General features: G+C 46.6%; 1 protein-coding gene across 2 annotated transcripts in view; it reads right to left on the bottom strand.

Annotated features, from left to right (window-relative positions):
* TIAM1 (TIAM Rac1 associated GEF 1) overlaps nt 1-24,508 on the bottom strand; it is a 194,242-nt gene that overhangs the window by 114,152 nt on the left and 55,582 nt on the right. For both annotated transcript variants that reach the window (XM_021678087.2, XM_021678088.2), the window contains exons 3-4: nt 15,092-16,065; nt 84-531 (exon numbers count right to left, since the gene is read on the bottom strand). In XM_021678087.2, coding sequence (XP_021533762.2) covers nt 84-531; nt 15,092-16,054 — 1,411 coding nt within the window. In that variant the 5' untranslated portion in view covers nt 16,055-16,065. The remainder of the gene's footprint in view (nt 1-83; nt 532-15,091; nt 16,066-24,508) is intronic.

Raw genomic sequence — 24,508 nt, 5'->3', positions numbered from 1 at the left:
CCATGGCGCGCAAGGTGCACCATGGCGCGCAAGGTGCACCATGGCGCATCACGCACGGGGCGACGAGCGCTCCCTCCCCTTACCTTTCAAGGACACCCAGTAGTGCTTCCACTTCCGCCGGGTGGCCGACTCCACCTTCTTGTTCTTCTTGTGCACCAGGAAGTTCTTGACGGCCAGAGCCCCGGCCTTGCGCACCGTGCCCTGCGCGGCCGTGAGCAGTATGTCTGACTGGCCCGGGGAGCTCAGGGTGCCGCTGCTCTGCTCATCGCTATGCGCCGAGCCCGCCTCCTCCAGGCTCTCGCTGTTGGTGGTGCTCATCTCCAGCTCCCGCCGGAAATTCTCGTACACTCCCTGGCGGGCCGCATCCCCAGTGGAGCTGCTGCCGCTGTCGCTGCCCACGAAGGCGCGGCCAGTGGGGGGCGAGTAGCTGGAGTTGGTGGCATTGGACCGTCTGGACAGGAGGTCCGTGTCGGTGGCGGCCCCTTCGATCCCACTGTCCGCAAACTCACTGCCCTCGCCGGCATTAACATCCTTGGGAGCAGAAAGGGAGAAAAGGAGGACAGGCATCACGCAGAAAAGTAAGCCGGGGACTGTGTAGCCGGCAGAGCTGCAGGGGACCCACAGGGCACTGCTGCTCCTGCCCTGTCCCAGACCAATTCCTCCTCAACCCCCGGACCCACACAAACCCAACTTGCCCGCACAGTGGCTTGGGTAAAACCATGAAGCCGCCCTGGCATGAATGCCAACGACCTGGAACGTTCAAGAAATATATATTAAAAAACAAGGAACACTTCCAAGAGCTTATCATTTATCGGACTTAGATAATTAACTAACTGGCAAATCAGCTATAGATTCTCCCACGGCCATGCTGACAGAGCTCAACACCCTTTTCCTCATCAGCCTGCCCAAAACGCCGTGAAATTCTGCAGGCTGATTAGCTGTTGCAGGGGTAGGGGGTTAAAATGGATAACAAGGTCTTTGCAGCTAATACCCTTTCTTATAAATAAATAAATAAATAGCCTGGTTAAGAGTCTGTTTTATAATGTGGCCACTAAAATGATAACTAGCACACCGCCTCACCCACTCACCCAGCAAGGACCCAGGTCCCACGAATAGGCAAGAGTCCTCATACTGTAATCAGCTTCACTTCTTGAAAACAAGCAGCCTCTCACTCTGCATTGAGCTAAATAAGTCTGTGGGGCCCACAGCTCCAAGGCAGACTCTCCAATTACCTTGCCCTTTCAAAGCCGGGATGCTAGGAGCCTGAAGCAAGTTACTCACTGCCCCTGGGCCAAGTGACAGCTTAGGGCAACTGCCACCATGCAGGGGGTATCAATTCCCAGTTTAAAAACATTTGGAAGTTACAAAGCACTGTCCCTACTCTCAAGTTGAACATTTCCGGAACACATGTCTGTTCTTAAATCAGAAGCTTAATTGCTCTAAAGTGCTACAGGCATATCCATAAACAATAATTAAATAATGGTAGTAATCAAGGAGGGATAATGACAGCAATATTGGATAGGCCAGCTTAACGGTCTTATGGATAAGAAATTAGACTGATTTTTCTCAATGAAAGAGAACAGGAACATGGGTCTGACATAGGAGATGGCAAAGTAATACACAGTTTGGGGATTTAACCACTTTTTGAGCCTTCAGTCATACAACCATTCAATTATGGTACGAAAATGTAAAAACAGACTATTCTGGGTTGGCATAAAAATGAGTGCTTTGGGCTCAAATATTTGCTGAGAGGCAATGGGGCAGAATGAACCAAGCCACAAACTGACACTGTCCTGCACAAGGCCCAGACAGGTGCTGTGCCCGTATCTCTAAGCATCTCACTTGGTCAGTTCAAAGTGAGGGCCTCAAACTTCACTTCACCTTCGTCATGAAGAGATACTAAGTGAACGACTAAAAGATGGGCATAGACAGATGTGACAAGCAAGAGGCGACACAGAAAGACAAATGCTGCATGATTCACTTATATGTAGAATCCAAAAATGTTGAATTCACAGAACAGAGAGTGGGACAGTGGTTGTCGGGCTGGGGGGGGTGGGGGGTGGGAAATGGCGAGATGGTGGTCAAAGGGTACCAACTTTCAGTTATAAAGTTAATAAGTTCTAGGGGCACCTGGGTAGCTCAGTCAGTTAAGGGTCTGCCTTTGGCTCCGGTCATGATCCCAGGGTCCTGGGATCGAGCCCTGCATCAGGCTCCCTGCTCAGCGAGGAGTCTGCTTCTCCCTCTCCCCCCACTCATGCTCTCTCTCTCTCTCTCAAATAAATAAATAAAATCTTAAAAAAGAAGCTAATAAGTTCTAGGAATCTAATGTGCAGCATTGTGGATATAATTAATACTGCATTGTATATTTGAAATTTGCTAAGGGAGTAGATCTTAAGTGTTTTCACCATACACACAAAAAAAGGTAATTATGTGAGGTGATGGATGTGTTAATTAACTTGATTGTGGTAATCACCTCACAATGTATACATATATTAAATCATTACATTGTGCACCTTCAAAACAAACAAACAAAAAAACCAACAACAAAGAGAACAGTATGCAAAGGGAGGAAAATGAGTAATTTCACAGTAGATGAAGCTGGCCAATACTACCTCAGCCAGGTGTTCAAGGTTAACTGGGAGCCCTCCCTATTATCTAAAACTGTTCTTAAAAAAAGAAAGAAAAGAAAAAGCAAGGAGGGAAGACAGCAGCAGGAAGTAGTTAAGACAGCTTCAGAGGACCAACCGCATTTCCGATGGAGTTCAGACCCCTGGGATTTCGAGGGGCTTAAAGAAACTGTGGGTGCGGCTCGGGGGCACAGCCCCGTAACTGCTCATCCCATCGCTCTGCCATCTGCCGTCCCACCGGGGTCATGAAGGACCCAGATCCAGTGGGTAAAAATTCTCTATACAGAGAGGAAAACATGGTTAAGAACTCCCATTTCTCCTGGCAGGGACATTGATCAAGTCAATAAGACAATAAGTAACTTTGCCCCAAATGATGATTCAAGACAACCGTGAGTCGAGGGAGATGAAGAGTGTGTGAATTTCCTAAACATCTGGATTCATTTTCATGTGTCTCAGTCTTTCCCTGGAAGAAATGAAGGCATCAGTTTCAAGTTCCCCTCTAAAATGCAAAGAGGTGAGAAGCGTCTCCGTTTAAGACAGGGAGAGAGAAGCTATGCCGGTAACCTCCCTGGTCCATAAGAGAAAGACCTCAGAACAAGGGAAAGAATGGACTCAAGGCATCTTATAATTCCCAGAGCTCTAGAATAGGAGGGAACCTTGCAAAGCCATCCCCTTGATTAATGGCTGAGGACACTGGGGCTCAGAAAGTCACAAGCCTGGCTGGTGGCCGACTGGGAGTCGGAATCCACCTTTCCAACTATTATATGGCAGCCCCACTGCTCAGTTGCAAGGAGCACCTGGCCAGGTTCTGTCTACCCCATGCCTTACCCTTTTTTGTCAACAAGGCCCTTTCTAGGTTTTCCCAGCAAAAGCTAGGGGACTATCTATCTGCCTTGACTTGCCAGGCAAAGAGCTCAAATCTCAAAGTGGAGATAAAGGGAAGGAGGAGATGAAAGAGGAAGGAAACACACAGAGACGAGACTGGCCAAACCCTCAAGAGCATGTGTCTTAACAGCCTCTGACTTTCCCACAAACCATTTACCCCTCTACAGAATACCCTGGGGCCTCTATAGAAACTAAGAGTTAAGGCCTTGGTAGACACTCACCTCTCTGCCAGACCTCAACATCTGCTTGTGCTGCTATAATCTTGCCATGGCCCAGGCTCTGTGTGCTCAACTCTGGGATGGCCACTGACTTGAGCAAAGACCTGATTACTCCGGGTAAGAGGCCTGCTGGCCCTAGCTGAGCTTCCATACCCTTGAAGCACACAACCCGTGTAACCGCTGGGGAATGCTCTGGATCTATTATCTAAGCCGACTCCACCTTGTCTCCACAGGTGGCTAAGCAGGCTCAGTGCTAGACGTCCCCCACTGATATGTCACCCAGCCTGTTGGGAAACATGTGCGTTGCCCAGCCCCAGCCCCAATTTGGTCATGAAGCTTGCAACGTCCCAAATACCCAGAGGCCCTGGGCTCTAGCATCATGGGAAATGAGGACTACCTAACCAGAGGCGCTATTCAACACCGGAACGGTCAACGAGAGGCTCGCATGCACCCGCCACCTCCAACGTTAGTGTGGGAAAGAATCATCTGTAGAACCATTTACCCAAATGCCTAAGCGCCACACAAGAAATGCAGATTTACAGGGTCTCAGGATCTCTAGTACAAACCAAAGCCAGATACTCTGACACAGAGGCTCTGGGTTCACACTTTGTTCTTTGTTTTTATTTTCATGCCAGTTAGTTAACACACAGTGTTCCGTTAGTTTCAAGCGTACAGCATAGCAATTCCACATTTCCCATACGTCACCCTGTGCTCACTGGGTTCACACCATGAAAAGAGCAGGCATCCATCCCTCTAAGGCTGCATCCTAAACGCCCATCACTCGCAGATGTCAGGATGCCTATCACTGCAATGCACCTCCCAGCAGCTCAGAAGAAAGGCCACCACTGCCACGAGAACATTCCTGGTGGTCATCGTTCCAGGGGGCTCCGCCTCTTCCCCACCGCTCTCTCGAGGACACTTGGCACCTGAGCAAACGGATTCTCCCCATGCTCAGAAGCCCCGGAGAACCTCCCCCACTCTTCCCAGCAGCAAGGAATCCAAAAACCAACCCCGGGGAAGCCTCTCACGGGAGCCTCAGTAGTGTCTGTGGCAAATGCAAAGTATGTTCCTTCATACTGAGCGAGGTATCTTAGCACCTGACAGGTCCTAGTATTTAATCACATACTGAGTTCTAACTCAAAAGTCAGAGGAGATCAAGGGAAACGTAAGGCCCTAGCTACACAGAGAAGTGTCTCCCAACATGATGCATGACCCAGTTAGAGATTTCCTGGAAATTACTCAAAAGACACTCTCCGTGTTAGAAACACTCCCCTGAAGAGGCTTCCGATTATATACAACATTCATGGGATAGAGAGGCTCTTAAAGCCTGGTCTCTCCGGGCACATCCTCCCAAGCCAGATTTTTAGAGCACTCACCAGTTTCCATGGCATTGGCAGATTCCCAGCAGGAAAGTACGCACTTTCCTCCTGGATGCTCAAGTGGCCAGCTGTCGCCCAAAGCATGCCTCAGCTGCTAGACAAGAGTGATCAGTCATCAGAGCAGGACCACAAATGCTCACATGAGCTCCGGTGCTAAAACGGAGGAGGCAGGCGGCAAATGTGAAGCCCGTTCTCACTGCCTTGGCAAACTGAACGGTCCGGGGGCATGAATGGGGGCTAACGATACATTGTGGCAGGACTCCAGATGCTTTGCTGGGCAACTTACAAATACTCTGAGGGACAGGTTTTCTGTGTTAATGATAGGTGAACACAGTTTTGAAAAGGTAATGAGCCACACAGGCCAAGGGCCCCGGGACAGTTCAAGGACAGAAAGATCAATCGGCCATTTGTAGTTGTAAGTCGAATGCAATTAGAAACTATTTCATTGGTTACTTTGTTTAATTTCCCTGATGAATCCAGCTTTGCTTTCATATACCTATATAGAGAAGCTTAATAGAGAGAGTTCATGGACTTTCAGTGGGTTGAGGAAATTTCAACCTGCAGAAGCTCTGCATTAGAACAATTTTTGCCTTGTTAAATTCTAAATTACTCCTCCCCTGGTTTATCATCTTCTTATCCCCAAAATTGTTAAGTACCCCCTCCCACACACATGCACACACATGAATACTGTCTTTGGCTCCCAATGTTCTCTCCTTGGTATACTTGATATACTCTTAGTATACTCTCCCTTGGTAATCTCAGTATGGTCAATATCGATCCTAGGGAAGTTACTCTAAACCACTCTGTGCCTCAGTTTCCCAACCTGTAAAATGGGGATAACAACAGTTATCAACTCTTTAAAACACTCCCTAAGATGCTGTGAAATTGAGTTAGCCCAACAAAGGCTTCTAGAACTGTGCCCAGCACATAGTACCCACTCAAAAGCATTAACTATGATTACTGTCATTTCCACCTTCAGCCTTATTTTCATCTCGGCCCAAGGAGAGAAGGCACTGCCTGACCCCGCTCACTAGCGTCACTAACATGGAAGGTTGCTGCTGAGGAAACTGGGGAAAACAGGCCGACGAAGGCTGGTGCGAGCCAATGAAATTCTCTTTTAAGGATTTAAACTTCACATTCACAAAACAGCATCATAACCTAAGAAAACGGTGATATTTTCTTTTTTTTTTTTAAGATTTTATTTATTTGACAGAGCACAAGCAGGGGGAGCAGCAGACAGAGGGAGAGGGAAAAGCAGGCTCCCCACTGAGCAAGGAGTCTGACGCAGGGATTGATCCCAGGATCCTGGGATCGTGACCTAGCCAAAGGCAGATGCTTAACTGACTGAGCCACCCAGGCGCCCCAAAATGGTGATATTTTGCTACACTGTTGATTAATAACTACTGGGCACTATTATAATAATTGCCATTCCTGATTTGCTAGAAGTATCGCAGTGTTACTTTTCCATCATTATGAAGCTTTTTTTTTTTTCTTTCTCTCTCCCCAAATGTCCAGTGCTTTTTTGCATTTCGAATTCTGAAGTTTGTAAATTCTACCCACTGGGTCTCCCACTATCACCCCCCTTGCACATGTCCCAACTCCATTTGAGGCATTTCTAAAACCCAGCTCTATTTCCCCCTTCTTCCTTTCCCAAGACAAAATTTCCATGCCTTTTTATGTTTTCAACACGTCTTCCCTTCTTCTCTAATGATCCCCAATGGGAGTGACTCAAAATTTCTCTCGACCCGAAGTTCTTACTGTTGCTAAAAAGGGAGTCAGAAGTAAGCTGGCAAATGCTTGAAATGTTGCTTCAGGTAACTCCAGACTGGGGACTGCCAACGTCTAAGTTAATGAATCATCTTCTCTCTTTTCATCTGTTTTTCTCTGTAGGTGCCTCAAACCTTGTAGTCATCCTTCTCTTCCTCACTACCCACGATGTATCTATCACATTGTCCCAAGGGTTCTTGTCTTCCTTTCTCAGAGCCACACCCATGGTTCAGCAACAAGCTCTCTTCCCTCATCCTTCCTCAATGCACCCTGCCCACCGCTGCTAGGTAGATCTCCCAGGAGCCATGTGGAAGGCTCCTCAGCCTGCCTTGCAAAGCCCCCTGCCGGTGTCCAGCCTTCACACTGGAGCACTGGATGGACCTACCAGTCAGTGCAATGGGAGCGCATGCTCCCAACCGTTCCTGCTTCCAAGAATACTTATCCTTTAAGGCTCAGCTCACGTCCCTCCTTTCCACGACTAAAAGACTTCTTTCCCTCCTCCGATTGCTGAGCCAACTTCTCTGCAGCATCTTGTTCCCGCACCCCAACTCTGCGCCAGACACACTGGCCTCTTGCTTTGCCTCAAACACACAGGGCACACTCCCATCTTCCAAATCAATGGCCCACTCCCTCTCAAGGGAGAGTCTGCCCTCTCAAGGGGGCCAAGCCTGACCACCCTATCTCGAATTGCCTCCCGCATCCCCCATTGCCTTATCTGCCTTGCCCTGCTCTTTTTTCCATAGCATGTCAAGCAAGTGCTTATTACGCTCATTGTTTTTTTGCATACATACCCCCATTTCACCCCAAACTAGCTCCGTAAGCTCAGGGATCTTTTTCTGTTGACACATCCCAAAGCGCTAAGAACAGTGTCTGGCATGGAGCAGGCAAGACACTTCAGAAAAATAAACCCACTTTGCAAGGTGAATGGGTGGCTCCATCAGTTAAGGACCTGCCTTCGGCTCAGGTCATGATCCCGGGGTCCTGGGATGGAGCCCCACGTTGGGGCTCCCTGCTATCCCTCTCCCTCTGCCCCTCCCCCCACTCGCGTGCGTGTGCATGCACGCACAGATGCTCTCTCTCAAATGAATAAAATCTTTATTTATAAAGAAAAAGAAAGAAAGAAAGAAAAAGAAAGAAAGAAAGAAAGAAGGAAAGAAAGAAAGAAAAAGAAAAATAAACCCACCTTTGTGTGAATGAACTGCTGTTCATTTTCCACCATAATCTCCAAACAAGGAGAACGGTTTCTCATGGATCATGTTTTAGTTTGATTTAAAGGTTTACTCATTTCCAGGTTCAGCTCACACTCAACTATGGTTGAGCTGACGAATTAGTCCTGTCAAGCTAAACTTTGCAATCTTCAAACAATCCAGTTTTATTATGTCGTTTATGGATATAACCAGAGTTAATTTAAATCATTTTCTTTAGTAGAAAAAGTAAGAAAGGCATGATGGGCTGTCCTATGGGCCATATTAGATAATCTGTCAACAGTCGTCCAAAGCAAACTGGGTCCAAAGGACGACGAAAAGCCTGTCGGCTGTTTCCTAAGTTCTGCCTTGGCTTCATGGAAGCCCTCTTAGGCCTCCAGAGCAGGCTGGCTAGAAGGGCTCTAAAGTTCCCAATTCCAGCCCTTCTTCCTCCTCAGTGATGCTAGGAAACCAGCATTTTCATCAAGGCACACAGATGTTCCCCTCTTCAAGCACTAAACTAAAAATGTGAATTTCGAAGGCCTAAACTTTGCCAGCCTGTATGAGCATAAATGGGCAGCTCTCAAAGTGTGGACCAGGAATCCTTAGGTAATTTCAGGGGGGCCCTAAGGCCCTCCCTTTTCCAACTACCTAGGTGAGGCCACATTTTCCCCCTAGAGTCCAACCAAAAGAGCATATAACTAGAGTGAATACAGAAGCAGATAGGAGACTCTAGGGTCTCCTATGTGCCAGAAATCGTAGAGATTTGCAAAATATAAAATAACACCTCTCTCCTCACTAATTTTTAAATTTTAGAAAATAAAAAAATTTAAATAAACAGTTATTTGTATGAACATATAAGGGTTTATTGGTGCTATTTTAAAATGAATCAACAAATGCTTTTTTGTTTTCCTGTTTCAATTTCTAGTGTGATAAATATTTATAGTGATAACCCACATAAACAGAAGCCCTTTGGGAGCCCGCCGTACTTTTTACAAGTATAAAGGGGTCTGAAACTACCAACAGAACCACCCCTCAACTACCTACTCACCTTCCCACTCCCCAAAAGAAGATCCTGGCAAAGAGGCAGATACTCCTGCTGAAAATGGATGGGCTTGCTTTCAAAACAATTATCTCATTGCTTGACTTAGATGCCAGAAAAAGGAAGATCAAGGGGAAAGCAAAAAAAAAGCATCAAACAGTCTGAAGTTTAGAAGGGAAGGAAGAGAGGGATTTAAAAAAAAAAATTTAGGTGAAAATATGTTGTTTCATGAAGAATTAACCTGAGGTTATTAACCAAAAGCTTCTAGATGGACTTCGGGGAACCCACGGAGCCCCTGAAATTGAATGCAGAAGGGTGGTCCATGTGTTTATCTAAGGAAAGGGCCCAAATTTTTCATTCAATTCTCAAAGGAGTCTGTGACCAAAGGTTTAAGAATCTCTTGGATGCTGATGTCAGTTTTCAGCTCAGGGAACATACTTATTCCTGAGCCATTTAAGCTAAGTGTAAAACAAAACAAAATTTTAAAAAACCAACACAATTTTGCTAGGAACTCAAGATCCTCTTCTGACAATGCTGCACCCCCTCGTTGCTGAAATCATGGACTCTATGACTTGCTTTTCCAAACAAGAAAGCTAGGCTTTCTTCTAAAGCTGCGTGGACACCTCTCTCAGGAACCACTGTCTCGGGCTACGGTAGTGGACATTCCTACGTTCTTTTCAGCCAATCACCCTTTTCTCGCTTCTGTACCAGAACTGAGGATTTTGATCTTCAGATCTGAGGACACGTGAGTTGAACTCTGGGAATGAAGAGGCAGCACAGTGTGGGGGTGTGGGCTTCCAAAGAATGACCCTGGTCAGTGAGTCAGGAGACCTGGATTTTAATCCAGTTGTGACACCTTGTCGCCTCATCTCTTTAGAGACACTCAAAGTGAGGGGGGGCTGGACAGAGAGGTGACCTGTGAGCTGGAAATCAGGCTGACAGGAATATGTTGGTGGCCCACAGAGGCCAGAAGCTCTGATGGACAGCTCTGCCTTATGTCGTTCCGACTCCATACGCTACGGTGTGAAGGATTTCTGGGAACACGGAAGTGATCAGGAATTGCACAAACACACAAACCCATCAACAGTGTCACATCTCCACAAGGGGCTCTGAGCAGGGGCCCCTCGCTGTCTCAAGGCTGTGGTTCCTTGACTTATTCCTGCTAAGAGCTGCTCCCATTCTCTCATCTCCTAAGTGGATGAATGAAGCTCTCCTCACAAGTCCTGCACAATGGCCCCAAGCCAAAGCTTCCCTTTGAAACACAGCACCTGGCTACAGGACGCTCCATCAGTTGGCGGTTTTCTCTTTCCACCTCAGCCACTGGAAGTCTGAGATACAGGAGGGCTGAGCTCTAAAATATGAAGCCAAACTAGTCCCATCACAACTAATAACCATGACTGACTGAGCTTCTACTATGGGCAAGACAGTGTGCCAGGAGCTTCGTACTCACTCCCGTGTGGGACTCACAGTAGCCTCATTAAAGAGGCACCGAGATCCATCCAGGTTACATAAGCAACAGAAAACAGGGCTCAGACTGACAAGCTCGGCTCTGCTGCGTTTCAGAATGTCTTTACATGACAGCAGGCTGCCCCAACTCTGTCTGTTAACCATGGGACTATTGAGACAGTAAAGTTCAGTCCAAAAGACCAATAATGCATCCACTAAATCAAGGGGCAATCTACTCCATCTTTCTACAGAAATCAATGCAAGTAAACTCTGCTTTAAGTGGTATGGGTAAACCCTCCCAACAAGTGAATACCAAACTGACTCTCAACACAAATTTTTATGGACACTGTGTGTGTGTGCGTGTGCACACACGAGTTAAATAATTCCTCAGCCCTCACTGTGTGGCAGACATGTACTACGTGTCACTTTTTAAAACCTACATGTGAACTCCAGTGCCTTGTGTTTTGGTAACATGTCCAACTACTGAACAAATACAAAAACAGGAAAAACGGTCAAAAACTCTTTTTCGATCATTTTCAAATCAAATGAAGTTATTCACATTGTTTCAGATAAAACGTATTTTATCCCAGGCTCAGAGGCCATGCTCTGGGGGCCACATGTCTGCCAGAACTCTTTTTCTGGGGAGTAAAATTGCTGACAGTTATAGATTCAACTGCGTCACCAGGACAGATGAGGGAACTTTAACATCTCTGATCCAAGCTCGCTGAAGAGATCCCCTGGGTCAGAAACTTTTACCACAACAACAACAACAAAAAAAGAACAAAAAAAGAATTCTTTTCAAGGAAGCTTCCACACCCACTGTCTCCTAAAATACACTGTTTGGAACATAGTGGGTTCTCAAGAAATCGCGTTGGATGAACATGCCAAACTTAGACTGGGAAGCGTGGGTGGATGGATAGTGTTGTGCATAATTCTGGAGTTTGTTTCAAGTCATTAAAGATCCTCACTCAACATATAAAGTCAATACGAAAATAATTCTTCCGTTCATTTTATAGACTCCGCAAAAGGCTTCCATGCAGGGTGCCCTCTTGGTCCCCCTACAGGCCCTGTCAGAGGCTGGTGTCCCTCGCCCTGGACAGAGAAGGAGCCTGCGGGGCACGCAAGACGGAGTGACTTGCCCAAGGTCACCGGTCAGTGAGGAGCTGGCCAGGATGTAAATGGACTTCGGATTCTGAGTCCGTTGTGCTCTGCATTACATTAAGCTGCCTAGGCAGTGACTTTCTGAGACACCACATTTAGATGATCTCACTTCCATATATTAACAATTTTAGAAGGCGGCAAGCCAAAGACGGAAATTTCGTGTAACAATGACACGTGAGAGCTCGCACTCACATTGCGAGTGGCACTGGCTCTGTAGGAGAAAACTGCTCTGCCCCTCTCTTCTGGGTGGAGTCAGCCGTGACTCTAATCCCCATCAGTGGGGGGTGGGCTGAAGCAGAGGTCCAGCTGTCCCCCAGCAGGGGGAGGGCGGCATGGAGCTGGGGAGCCAGAATACAGCCAGGTACCCTCTTAGATCTCACAGAATATGTGCTAACATGGGGCACCTGGGTGGCGCAGTCAGTGAAGCGTCCAACTCTTGATTTCGGCTCAGGTCACGATCTCAGGATCGTGGGATCGAGCCCCGCGTCAGGCTCCGTGCTCAGCGTGGAGTCCGCTTAAGATTCTCTCTCTCGGGCGCCTGGGTGGCTCAGTTGGTTAAGCGACTGCCTTCGGCTCAGGTCATGATCCTGGAGTCCCTGGATCGAGTCCCGCATCGGGCTCCCTGCTCAGCGGGGAGTCTGCTTCTCCCTCTGACCCTCCCCCCTCTCATGTGCTCTCTCTCTCTCTGTCTCTCTCTCTCAAATAAATAAATAAAATCTTTAAAAAAAAAAAAAAGATTCTCTCTCTCCCTCTGCCCCGCCCCCCACTCCCTCTTAAAAAAAAAAAAATGTCCTACGTGGCATTGTTCCAGGTAAGAGGGACAGTCACAGGTGATGTTCCTTTCTCCACCATCTATATCAATGCACCCGTCTCTGAATCCTGAAGGCCAGGAGCCCCCCTGTTCGTATCAGCCCTGCAACGCCATTCTGGCCATGCCTTCAAGACAGAGCCTTTAGCCCCTTTCAGATTACAGGACAGGTCACCTATCTCACCCGTCTCTCCACTTACCAAGCTGACAGTGAGGAGTAGCCCCCCCCCCCCACCCCAGGGTGGGCGAAAGGACCACAGCGGGGTTATTCTGTCATTCCCATCAGTAAATCTCGCCCCAGAAAAGGGGTAAAAAATCGAGGTGTGCATCTAGATGCATCTTCGCGCTCACCTCCTCAGACGCAGAGTCAACCTTTTTAACAACTCTGTTTCTAAGACACAAGACTTTGATAGAAACACCAAACCACCCCGGGTCCTCAACTCCTATACCACCACTAATAAGGAACATGGCAATGACTAACGAATTCTCCCCTACCGGCTGCTTCCAAAGGACCAGGCACTGTGTTACTTCATTCCATTTTCTCGAAAGGCCTTATTTATTATTCCCATCCAACAGTTTTTTGCCCAAAGTCACCCAGGTGAGAAAGGGTTGGAGCCACGCATGATGCCTGGCTTGGACACCATCAGCAAAACCTGCCCTCCAACAGATGAACTGGTAAAAGAAAATTGTGGCATACACATACACTGGAATGTTATTCAGCCTTAAAAAAGAAGGAAATCCTGGCTACAACATGGATGAACCTTGAGGAAATTATGCTAAGGGAAATAAGCCAGTCAAAAGAAGACAAATATTACTTGATTCCCCTTATAGGAGGTCCCTAGAGTAGTCAAATTCATGGAGACAGAAAACAGAATGGGGATTGCCAGGGGCGGGGTAGGGGTAGGGCTGGGGGCAGGGGGGTGAGAGGTTGTTGATTAATAGGGACCGAGTTTCAGTTTTTCAAGATGGAAAGAGTTCTGGGGATGGACGGTGGTGATGGGTGCACAACAGTGTGGATGTACTTAAGGCCACTGAACTACACACTTCGAAATGGTCAAGACAGTAAATGTTATGTGTATTTTTATCGCAGTTAAACATAATTTTGGAAAGAAAAGGAGGGGAGAGGTCAAACACGGTTCCCTTTAACCCATATAAACTAGGAGGAACACACAGAAAGTTTTCATTATTCTAATACAGAAATCTACAGTAGTAGTAGAAGAAACAAAAACACTCTCCCCTGATGACTTGTACATGAGAATTTAAAATTCCAACACAAAATTAGAAACCTGAGATTTGGGCAATTTTAAAACTCTGCTCTCCAGCAAAAACATGGACAGTCTAATGCCAATTTTCTTTGCCCCCTGCTTGGGTTTCCCACCATCTGCCCATTATATTTAGACCCGCTTTCTGAGAGAACTTAACCTCGAAATGCCTGTTCGGCTTGTACTGGAGCCGTACCATCCCCATCCCCCCCGGCCCGGTCAGGCCGGAGGGTACCTGCCGCTTTCCCACTGACCACCGCGCTGTTAGCTGGTCACCCTGGCGGCTAACATGCCTTTCAAGGCAAATGGGCTTGATCTGGACTTCTGATCTGAAGCAATGTGTTGCAAACCATGAACCCATCCTCAACACAAGCCAGGACGCCCAGAACTCGGCAACAGGGAACAGCAGGACCAGAAAAGGACGAAGGCATGCAGGAGTGCATAACGGGCTCTTAGGCTCCTGGGAGTATCATTACCAATGAAGGTGATGAGTCCTCTTTTCCATTAGCAACGCACTTGCAAAAAATCCCCCTTGAAAAATGCGTTCACACCCACTCTCTCCTGCTCTAGACCCCGGAGCAAGCAAGTTGAGCCTTTTTACTCCCATTTTTTCAGAGGAGCAACTAGAAGTCAGGGTTTGCCCAAGGTCAGACAACGAGTTGGCTGCAAAGTAGGAACTGGAACCCGCCCATGTTATTCCTTCCGCTACACCCCCTCCAGAGACAGGGCTGGCCAGCATCGCAAGGAACAGGAAATTGAAATGGCTCCTGGTAAGGCAGGAAGCCTGCCAACCTCCGAGAGAAGCTGACCAATGGCCAGAGCCCGCCCTGAATCAAAGATGCCTCCTCAAAGGAGCTTCCGACTAACCTCTCTTCCCACCTGCGGCACTGGAAAGATACTCCAGGAGTCCACAACCCACCCTGCCCATCTGTCCAGGCAGAGGAAGTAGGCTGAGCGTAAGCGAGATGCTCTTCAAGAGCTGAGTTGGAGAAGCAGTAATTCCCTAGTATGAACTTCTCAGCTTTATTCTCACTCCTACCACATCAACCCCCCCAACACACACACACACACACACACACACACACACACACACACACACACACTCTTTCCTTAATCCCACCCCTAGCCACCGAACTGGAAGAGGGGCGAAGCAGAGCCGAGGCAAATCCTCGGGGAAGCAGCACGAGCTGCAGAAGCCTCCAGGCACACGGGGTAAGACCGACTAGAAGATGGGAATCTTGTAGGGGCAAAATCATGCACTTCCAGTCATGCACCATTTCCGAAATATTGAAACAGATTTCGATCACTTTACCTGAGTTGTTTTTGCTCTTCTGCCTTGCATGCTGTTGCTATGGCTAATCTGTGGGTTGGCGGCCCCTTCGGAAAGACAGTGAGATTTCCTACAGGGAAGTGTGTTATAATTACTGTACGGAAGAGACTCTTCGGCAGCAGCTGGTGGCATCTTATGGTTTGCAAGATCAGGAATATCAGACACCAGATTCCGACAGTAGCCTGCAAATTTGCTCCTGGGTCCCCCGTTTGCCGTCACCCCAGAGTTTTTCTGAGCGTACAAGTCACCCAGGGAATTGGCACGCTGACAGGTGCTGAGCTGCCGGGGGCTCACCCGGGGTTCCATCCCCCGAGCCTCCTCGCAGTCTTTCTCTTCGGTGGAACCCAAGATCTCTTCGTTGCTTGTTAAATGTTCTTGGCTCAGATCGGAGAGTGAGAATTCCAGGCTGTCCTCCCGCCAGATGTCTGCAGATTTGGAGCGTTTCTTCTTAAAGCTCGCCGTCTCCATGAAAGTGGGCCCATTGGATGTATAGGGAGGCTGCCCCCTGCCGCCGTCAGCCAAATACGTAGCGTCATCCCCGTAAAGCCGGCTCTCCTCCGAGTCTGGCATGCTTCGCACAGACGCGGCTGTGAGGACGATGCTGCTGTCGACGCTGGGAGGGACAGAAGAATCGGTGTACGACACAGGTCTCAGGCCCATATCCACTCGGTCCACCCAAATGGGGCTGCCGAAGTCCTCTAGGGTGCCCTCCTGGGAGAAGGGCTCCAGGCCATTTTCGGCCAGGGACTGGGGGATGCTGGGCGTGCTGCTGGATCGCGTGCTCACTTCGGAGTTCCTGTGGATCACCTTCCCCGAGGATGTGTGCCTCGTCCGCCGTGCCTTGTGCGACAGGCGCAGGGAGCGTGACGTGTGCTTGCGCCCCAGGCTGGCATGCTTTTCTCCATAAAACTCATGCTCTACATTTTGACTTTCTGCGTTTCCCATGGTTTTATGGTCTGCAGCATGGGGGAGGTGGGGGAGAGGAGGGGATAAGTGAGTCACCAATGGGTAGTTTAACAGAAAGAGCTCAGGGTGCAGGGTGGGCAGAGGGCTTGGCAGGTGTCAGGGTACCACCCTCTGCCCACCTGGCAGGTGCTTGGGCTCTTACAGGCTGGCAGGTGAGAACTAACATCATCCCCTGAGACTGGCCCTCCCGAGATGTGAAATAAGAACCCAAGTAAGGTAAGTAGAGAATTAAACTTGTCTCGGCCCAGAGGGTAGCTGCCCATGGGGCCCACTGCCGTGCTGCCTTCATAGGGCTAACCCTTGTGGTTCCTTCCTAAACTCTATACTTAACAAAAATCTGTTCCTCTCCGGACACTGAAAACCCTGAAAGCACAAACGGACTTTCTGTTGGAAATAATATGGATTTCAAAAAGCGTCACAAAACTTAGAGGCACATTTGATAGCCTCCTTCCCTCCCTCCCAATGTTTGTTTGATTCGGACTCCATCTATATTTCAAAATCAATTAAAACTGGAAACACTCAAGAGGTTAAGTCCGATCAACTCTTCCTAGTTCATCCAAGTCAAAAAGAAAACGGGCTTTTACCTGAAATTCAATTACATTCCACAGCATTTGAAAACCTTAACTTTTGGTGTTTCGGAGGGGGCGTGAAGTGGGAGGAGGGGAGACGGAGATGGGCAAAACAAAATAGAAACCCCGCTCTCTGCTTAGCACCAGACTAATGGGTTTATTTCTGGGAGCAAATCCAAACTGAGAACATTAATCTGGTACAGAGTGCCCTGCAAACAGAAATTCACATTATGAAACCACTAAATGTGATTCAGCCTTTTGGGGCTACCCAGGTTAATTCAAGTCCTTCCTTCACATTTTCCAGTCTCTCTCCCTGACCTGGTGACTGTTACCCACAATGAAGAGGAAGACTTTCAAAGCTCAGCAACTGTGACTCTCTTAGCCTCTTCTCCTTCCTCTGTTCTTTCTCTATACCATTCCAATTGTATGCACTTAAGATACACGCATAAAAGTGGCCAGAAAGAGGAGCACCTGGGTGGCTCACTCGGTTAAGCCGCTGCCTTCGGCTCAGGTCATGATCCCGGGGTCCTGGGATCGAGCCCCGCATCGGGCTCCCTGCTCAGTGGGAAGCCTGCTTCTCCCTCTCCCTCTGCCTGCCTCTCTGCCTACTTGTTCTCTCTCTCTCTCTCTCTGTCAAATAAATGAATAAAATCTTTAAAAAAAAAAAAAAAAGTGGCCAGAAAGGAAAAGAGGGAAAATATAGTAGCTGGGCACATTCCTGAGCTGATGCTTCCAACCACCTACATAGTCATCCATTCAGAAAATCCATACTGAGCACCTACCATGTTCTAGAAGCCAGAGATACAACAGTGAACAAAAGAGACATTCCCTACTCTTGAGAAACTGATATTGTGGCCAGGGAAGGTAGACAATGAAACTGTGAAAGGCACCAAGGGGGAAATAGAATGAATTGACTATGACCACGACAGAATTTGAAATGCCCTGGACTCTGATACACCTTCACATTGATCCAGAATCATTCTATTATCTCACTATTCAGTCTAAAACACACCATCAACTCTGATGAGCACAACTTTGCTGAAACAAAATCGGTGGCAATAGGAAGGGAAAAAAAAACCTCCATTTCATGTTCCAGTGAGTTTGGAGGTAACTCATACAGGCATCAGACGGTAAGCTATTCCCATACTGGAATATTCCGTACTGGGTCACACATCATATGATTCTCAGAGGCAACTTTCCAAGAAGGAGAATCTCCTTTTTCCTGGCAGCAAGTATATTTCAAAGCAGTTAATAAGCTCATGCCTCTCTGGCTGGCATCTTTAAGAAGCAAAGAAAAAAAAAAACAAAAAAACAAAAAAACCTCAACTCACTAGAGGGAAAAGAAAAACATCAACTGTCCATACACAACCATTTATGTGATCTATATTCTGAAGAATATCGTGTGCTACGTTTTGAAAGTAAAATAAGCATTTCTATTTTTTTAAAGATGTATTTATTTATTTTAGAAAAAGAGAGCACACACATGAGTGGGAGGGGCAGAGGGGGAGAGAGAGAGAGAGAGAGCCCAACAGGGGCTCGATCTCATGACCCAGGGATCACGACCTGAGCCAAAACCAAGAGTTCAACGCTTAACCAATGGTGCCACTCAGTCACCCCAATAAATAAGCATTTCAATAACTAAAGGCCATGGCCAATTCCTTAGAGCTCTTGATCTTTTTAAGTACACATTAAGATACCTGGATGTGTCTATGTATCTATATGTTTTGCCAAGAAATAATAAAAAGCTTAGAACAAGTGTTAACCATAGTTCCACGTTAAGAATCACACAGGCTTAAGTTTAAAAGAAGGAAAGAATGATGGTGGAAGAAACCGCGTGTAAAAGCAAAACTGTGCCCTCACGCCCACGAGGAGGACCCTCCTCTTAGCCTATGTATCAAAAGTTTGCAAATATAAATTGACAGGCATATTCCCAACAACACATTTTTGGTGAGGCTTGTTTCTGCCAACAGAAAAGCAATTAAGTTAAAAGCCTCAGGAGAGGTTTCCTAAAGGAAATGGCCCCAACCTTCAAGACTTACAGCACCCAATGCATCACTCTGATGGGCCTGTTACATTAATAGCATTTTTAGTAGCAGAATTCTTTTCAGCCGGCCAAGGTAGGAAAGGAGCCATTTTTATCTTCAGAACTAGAATTTAGAGATGAGTGCCAAATCTCCTAAATCCTACCAAGAGAAATTCTCAGGGGATGACCTAAGCAGAGTCGGCAGGAAGTCTGAAGCAAGTTAAGAAAGATCAGTTTCTAGGGACCTGCTGAAATACCCCTTAATGTGAAAGCTTTTCCTGAAAGGTCGGTGAGAATCACAAGGGCCCATCTGGCAATGGTGGGGGACTGAGAAATAACAGAAACATGAAAAATTAAAATTGCTTGAGGCATGCGACAGACACCATCTCCCCTTTCCGGGGCAACTTCTGCCCCACAGGCAACCCCCAGAACGTTGGTGAATTGGAAGTTCTAATCCTTTTCCTGTATGAAGGTAAAATGTCAGCTACTTCCATCATCTGAATACCTCCCTATTCTGTTTAACCCCATCATTGATTTTTATTGCAAACAAAAAAAACCCAGTTCGTAATTTACACCTGCACCCACTCTGTTCCTGTGAGTCTGATACACCTTCACATTGATCCAGAATCATTCTATTATCTCACTATTCAGTCTAAAACACACCATCAACTCTGATGAGCACAACTTTGCTGAAACAAAATCGGTGGCAATAGGAAGGGAAAAAAAAACCTCCATTTCATGTTCCAGTGAGTTTGGAGGTAACTCATACAGGCATCAGACGGTAAGCTATTCCCATACTGGAATATTCCGTACTGGGTCACACATCATATGATTCTCAGAGGCAACTTTTGGAGTTGGTCAAGAAAGGAACTCAGGAAGCAACTTCTGGGTAGAAAGCGGCTTTCAATTCTTCGGTAGCCTCTACGGAAGCTGGAAGCGTTCTACTCCAGGCAAGGAGTCAGTCAACAGTCATGCATTTTAGGAACAAAAACAAAAGGTGGGTGATCAGTAGTACCTCACCAACACAATCATCACACTGTCGCGAGATGAGAGAAGAGAGATTAAGGTCAGACTGAAATGCAAAAACCAGGACAGAAATTAAGAAGAAGAGCATCAGAATAAGAGTGAGCACTCAAACTCTAGCTGGAAACCGTCACCAGTTTTAAACTCATTAAAACTCTCACTTCCTTATGTAGCATGTTAGTGGTTCCAAATAACTTGCGTTTTCAGGGAGCACTTAGCAGGAGGGGGATTAGGCAGGAAGTATTGGGCAAGATTTTATCACAAGAACAACCCTCAGTATTTAGACCTCAAGTCTGGCTGCTCATACTTTCTTTTCAAAGGTCTAAGTTCTGGCTACCCGAGCTTGCCCCAGGGCCTTTGCCCATGCTCTTCTTTCTGCCAGCAACCCTCCTTCACTGCCTCGCTGACATTCCAGTTTGTTCTGATTTTGACTCAAATATTGCCTTCTCAGGGTGACCTTTTTTTTTTTTAAAAAAGATTTTATTTATTTATTTGAGAGAGAGAATGAGATAGAGAGAGAGAGAGCATGAGAAGGGGGAGGGTCAGAGGGAGAAGCAGACTCCCCGCCGAGCAGGGAGCCTGATGCGGGACTCGATCCCGGGACTCCAGGATCATGACCTGAGCCGAAGGCAGTGGCTTAACCAACTGAGCCACCCAGGCACCCCTCAGGGTGACCTTTCTTGACCTCTCCAAAATGACAGCCCCTCCCACAGAGCTCAATCCTTACCCCTCTTGTTTTTCTTTTCCTCCTTAGCCTTTATCACAACTGTAACAGACAATATATTTCACTTACTTAAATTTTTTATTCTCTATCCTTCCCCACCAGAACCTAAGCTTCAGGAGGGCTGAAAGTTTTGCTTATCTTGTTTACTGCTATATCCTCAGTGCCTAGAACACTGCCTGAAAGGTAAAAGGTGCTCAGTGGAAAAATACTGAATGAGTGAATGACAAAATAAACTTTAATCTAGAATGCAGAAACTCATACAACCGCAATAAGATGGAGATGAGAATGGGACCACGATGCAAATTAGGGAACAATACCACAATGTGGACTAGAGAAAACACATGTCAGACTTAACTATGCTAGCCCCTTCCATCAGATGCCTCGAGGACACAGCAGTCTTCAACGTGCCCGTCACTCTGGCTCTCTTCCACCTGAAGACCTGTGCAGGTCCCTCATCCCAGACCATTCGACCCTGCTCCACTGTTCTCCCCACCCCCAATTACCTGGCCAAAGAATGAAGGCCTTGCTCCTGCCTCATTCCACTCAATTCTTGCCCTCAGTTCTTCCCTGCCTCCTCTTTTGGGAGCTGTCCCTGCGGAAGTTCAGGAAAAGAGTTCAGAGGTGAGAGGGTACCCCTCCCCATTGTCTAGGTGGAGAGTGCAGACGTGCTCAGCCTCAGAGGATGCAGACAAAATGGAGGCAAGGGAGACACGGTGGCATGTTGGGCAGGGGGTCATCAGACAGTGGGACCGGGTCAGAAAATCGAGATTCTCAGGGCCAGAGCTCAAGGACACTTTTTCCAACATCATGATCTTTCTCTTAACGTGATCAGTTAAACTTTTCAGGTCATCCTAGTACATTCCTTTAAATCCACCAAGTTAAATACATAGTGAGCAAGTGAAAAGGTATCTTAAGGAACTTTATCAGTAAGAAGAGTTATTAGGTTCATACACTCATCAGGGAAGTGGTTATTTCTCATGATCAGCTTTTTTGCGATGTATTAGCCTGCTAAAACTTTGAACTATACATATACAAAAAATGTTTTTATACATATAAAGAAAATGTCAAATTCCTGGCTCTGATAATTTACTATAATTATTTAAGAGGCAACCATTAGGGGAAACTAGGTGAAGGCCACATACTTCCTCTATACAATGTCTTGTGAATCTGTAATTATTTCAAAATTTAAAAAACAAAACCTTAAATAACTGAAATATTCTGGTTAAATGAAATTTTTGTTTAAAAGTGAGAGTTCTTTGGAGGTGCCTGGATGGCTCAGTCAGTTCAGTGTCTAACTCTTGATTTTGAATCAGGTCATGATCTCAGAGTGGTGAGACCGAGCCCCACATTGGGCTCCTCGCTGGGCATGGAGCCTACTTAAGATTCTCTCTCCCTCTCTCCCTCCCTCTGCCCCCCCTCTACTCATGTACGCGCACGCGTTCTCTCTCTCTCTCTCAAAAAAAAAAAAGGTGAGAGTTCTTCTAAATGAAACATTTTAAATCTGTTTTTACAGCTGAAAGCCATCTAAAACATTCTACTATAGTCTCAACAAATTAGGCAATAAAAAATAAGCATGCATTGGGGCACATGGGTGGCTCAGTCGGTTGAGCATCCAACTCTTGATTTCAGCTCAGGTCATGCTCTCAGGGTCATGGGATCGAGCCCCACATCAGGCTCCCTGCTCTGAGGGGAGTCTGTTGGAGATCCTCTCTTCCCCCCTCCCTCTGCCCTTTACCCCATTCTCTCTCTCTCTAATACATAAATAAATCTTTAAAAAAAAATAAGCATGCATTAAGCATCATCTAGCATCTCTTATCAGGAAATACAAAGTAAGCACAGACCAATGGTCCAAAGGGAGGTTAAACAGAGAGGTAGAGCTGATTAACTAGGGATGGTGCTTCTGTCTAAATAAAGTAGTAAACAAAACTGAATTGCCAACATCTGGTGCCAGCCAAGATGGAATTAGGCACTAGGACTGACCTTTCTCTGACTGATAAAAAACTAAAAAACTTGGGACCAGAGGAAAAAGCAACTACCCGAAGATTCCAAAGTGTAAGCACAAGCGTGCTGTGTGGGGAAGTCAAAAACCTAAAGAAGCCACTCATCCAAGAGTGGGTTTCCTGGTTTTCTCTCCCAGTCTTCCGTGAAAGTACACCTCTGACCTCCCAGTACACCTCTGATACAGGCAAGAGAAAACTCCTACGACACACCTCGTTGTTCTGGCCAAAGAACCAAGAAGAGTGGTCCCGGCCACCCAAAGAGTGAGGGGAATCTCAGAGCAAAGAGAGGTAGAGAAGCAAATCCACCAATGCTGTGTATAAATCCACACAAGTCCCAGGCTCACCCCCCTCAGATGCACATGCCTCGGACTGACCCCAAGCAAGACAGCAGAGGCTTTGGGAACTGAATTATTATATAAAACCACAGCCCACCTCCCAGACTGCCAACCAGGTGGCCCATGTGTGGGACAAATCCAAAGATGCCCAGCCAAGACTGAGAGATGGAACTGACATTGGAGTCATCATCCACCAAAAGGGAAACCCAACTTGTGATCTGGACTTAGCAGGTTGACCACCTGCTAAAACAGCAAAAAAGAAAAACCATCACTTTCCAGATGATTTTAACAGGACCTCGAGTCTCCCAATATGATACTTAATATGTCCACAGTGTGTTCCAAAGAACACAGAAATTCTAATCACTTCTCCAGAGAAAAGACAATCCATAGATGTCAATCCTAAAGTGACCCAGATGTTGGAATAGCACACAAAGACTTTTAAAGCAGCTATTACATGGTTGAAACTGCAGGCCAATGTGTTCTGGGACTCATGATAGGAAATGTATGCAAAGTGCACCCAAATTCATCAATGAAATGGGAAAAAAAAATTCTTCAATATTAAAATTTTTTTCTTGGGTGCCTGGGTGGCTCAGTTGGTTAAGCGTCTGACTCTTGATTTTGGCTCAGGTCATGATCTCAGGGTCATGAGAGAGACCCCATGTCCAGCTCCTCACTGGGCATGGAGCCTGCTTAAGATTTTCTCTCTCTTCTCTTCTCTCCCTCTGCCCCCTCCCTGCCTCTCACACATGCGAGCTCTCTCTCTCTCTCTCTCAAAAAAAAAAAAAGTAAAATGTTTTTCTTTAGGAACTTCCTCCTCTCCAAAAAATAAAATAAAATAAAGCAGCTACTATAACTATGCTCCCTGAGTAAAGGTAAGCACTCTTGAAATAAATGAAAAGCTTAACTGCTTGCAATGTCCACACAAAATCATTATGAACATCAATTATACAGGAGTAGAGAAACAGAACACAAATAAAAAAGAAAGGCAAAACCTGTATGATCCAAGATAAATCATGCAAGCTGTGTTTCTAATCACACTGATGTTACGTTTTCTTCGTATTACATGAGAAAACATTCCAGTTAATAGAAAACCACCCCATGGGGCACCTGGGTGGCTCAGTCATTAAGTGTCTGCCTTCAGCGGCTCAGGTCATGATCCCAGGGTCCTGGGATCGAGCCCCGCATTGGGCTCCCCACTCTGCGGGAGGCCTGCTTCTCCCTCTCCCACTCCCCCTGCTTGTGTTCCCTCTCTCTCTGTGTCTCTGTCAAAGAAATAAATAAAATTAAAAAAATATATAGAAAACCACCCCATGTCCAAGGTCTCTGGGCAGAGAGGAACAAAGAAAAATACTCTTATAACTTCAGATTATTCAGAGGGAAAAGAGTGAGAGAAAGAAGATACAAAGGAAACTGGAAATAACCTCATCATTTCTTTTCTTTTCTAAATTTTAATGCTAATGCTTGAGAACTAAGGAGCCTATATGTTTATGGTCCAGGAAGTCGAATTCCCTAGATGAGACCAGCAGTTGGAGCAGTCCCCCAAACAGACAGCAGAGAGATCCACCCTTTCCCCAGCCTTTCCATTCTTTGTGATCCAAGCCCAGCCTTGTGGGTCACCCTGCCAAGGCTTGCCCTGTTCAGAAGTAGATAATCATTCTACTGTAGGGCCAAACGTCACTGGAGCAAAACTCTTCTTATTCTCAGAAGTAAAAACCCCCTTCCCGCCTTATTATAACGGCCCAGGGGCAGGGACCATGCC

This window comes from Neomonachus schauinslandi, chromosome 1 (genome assembly GCF_002201575.2).
Source record: "Neomonachus schauinslandi chromosome 1, ASM220157v2, whole genome shotgun sequence".
NCBI classification, from domain to species: domain Eukaryota; kingdom Metazoa; phylum Chordata; class Mammalia; order Carnivora; family Phocidae; genus Neomonachus; species Neomonachus schauinslandi.
The sequence above is the reverse complement of the archived record's forward strand: the minus strand, read 5'-3'. Positions and strand labels throughout refer to the sequence as shown.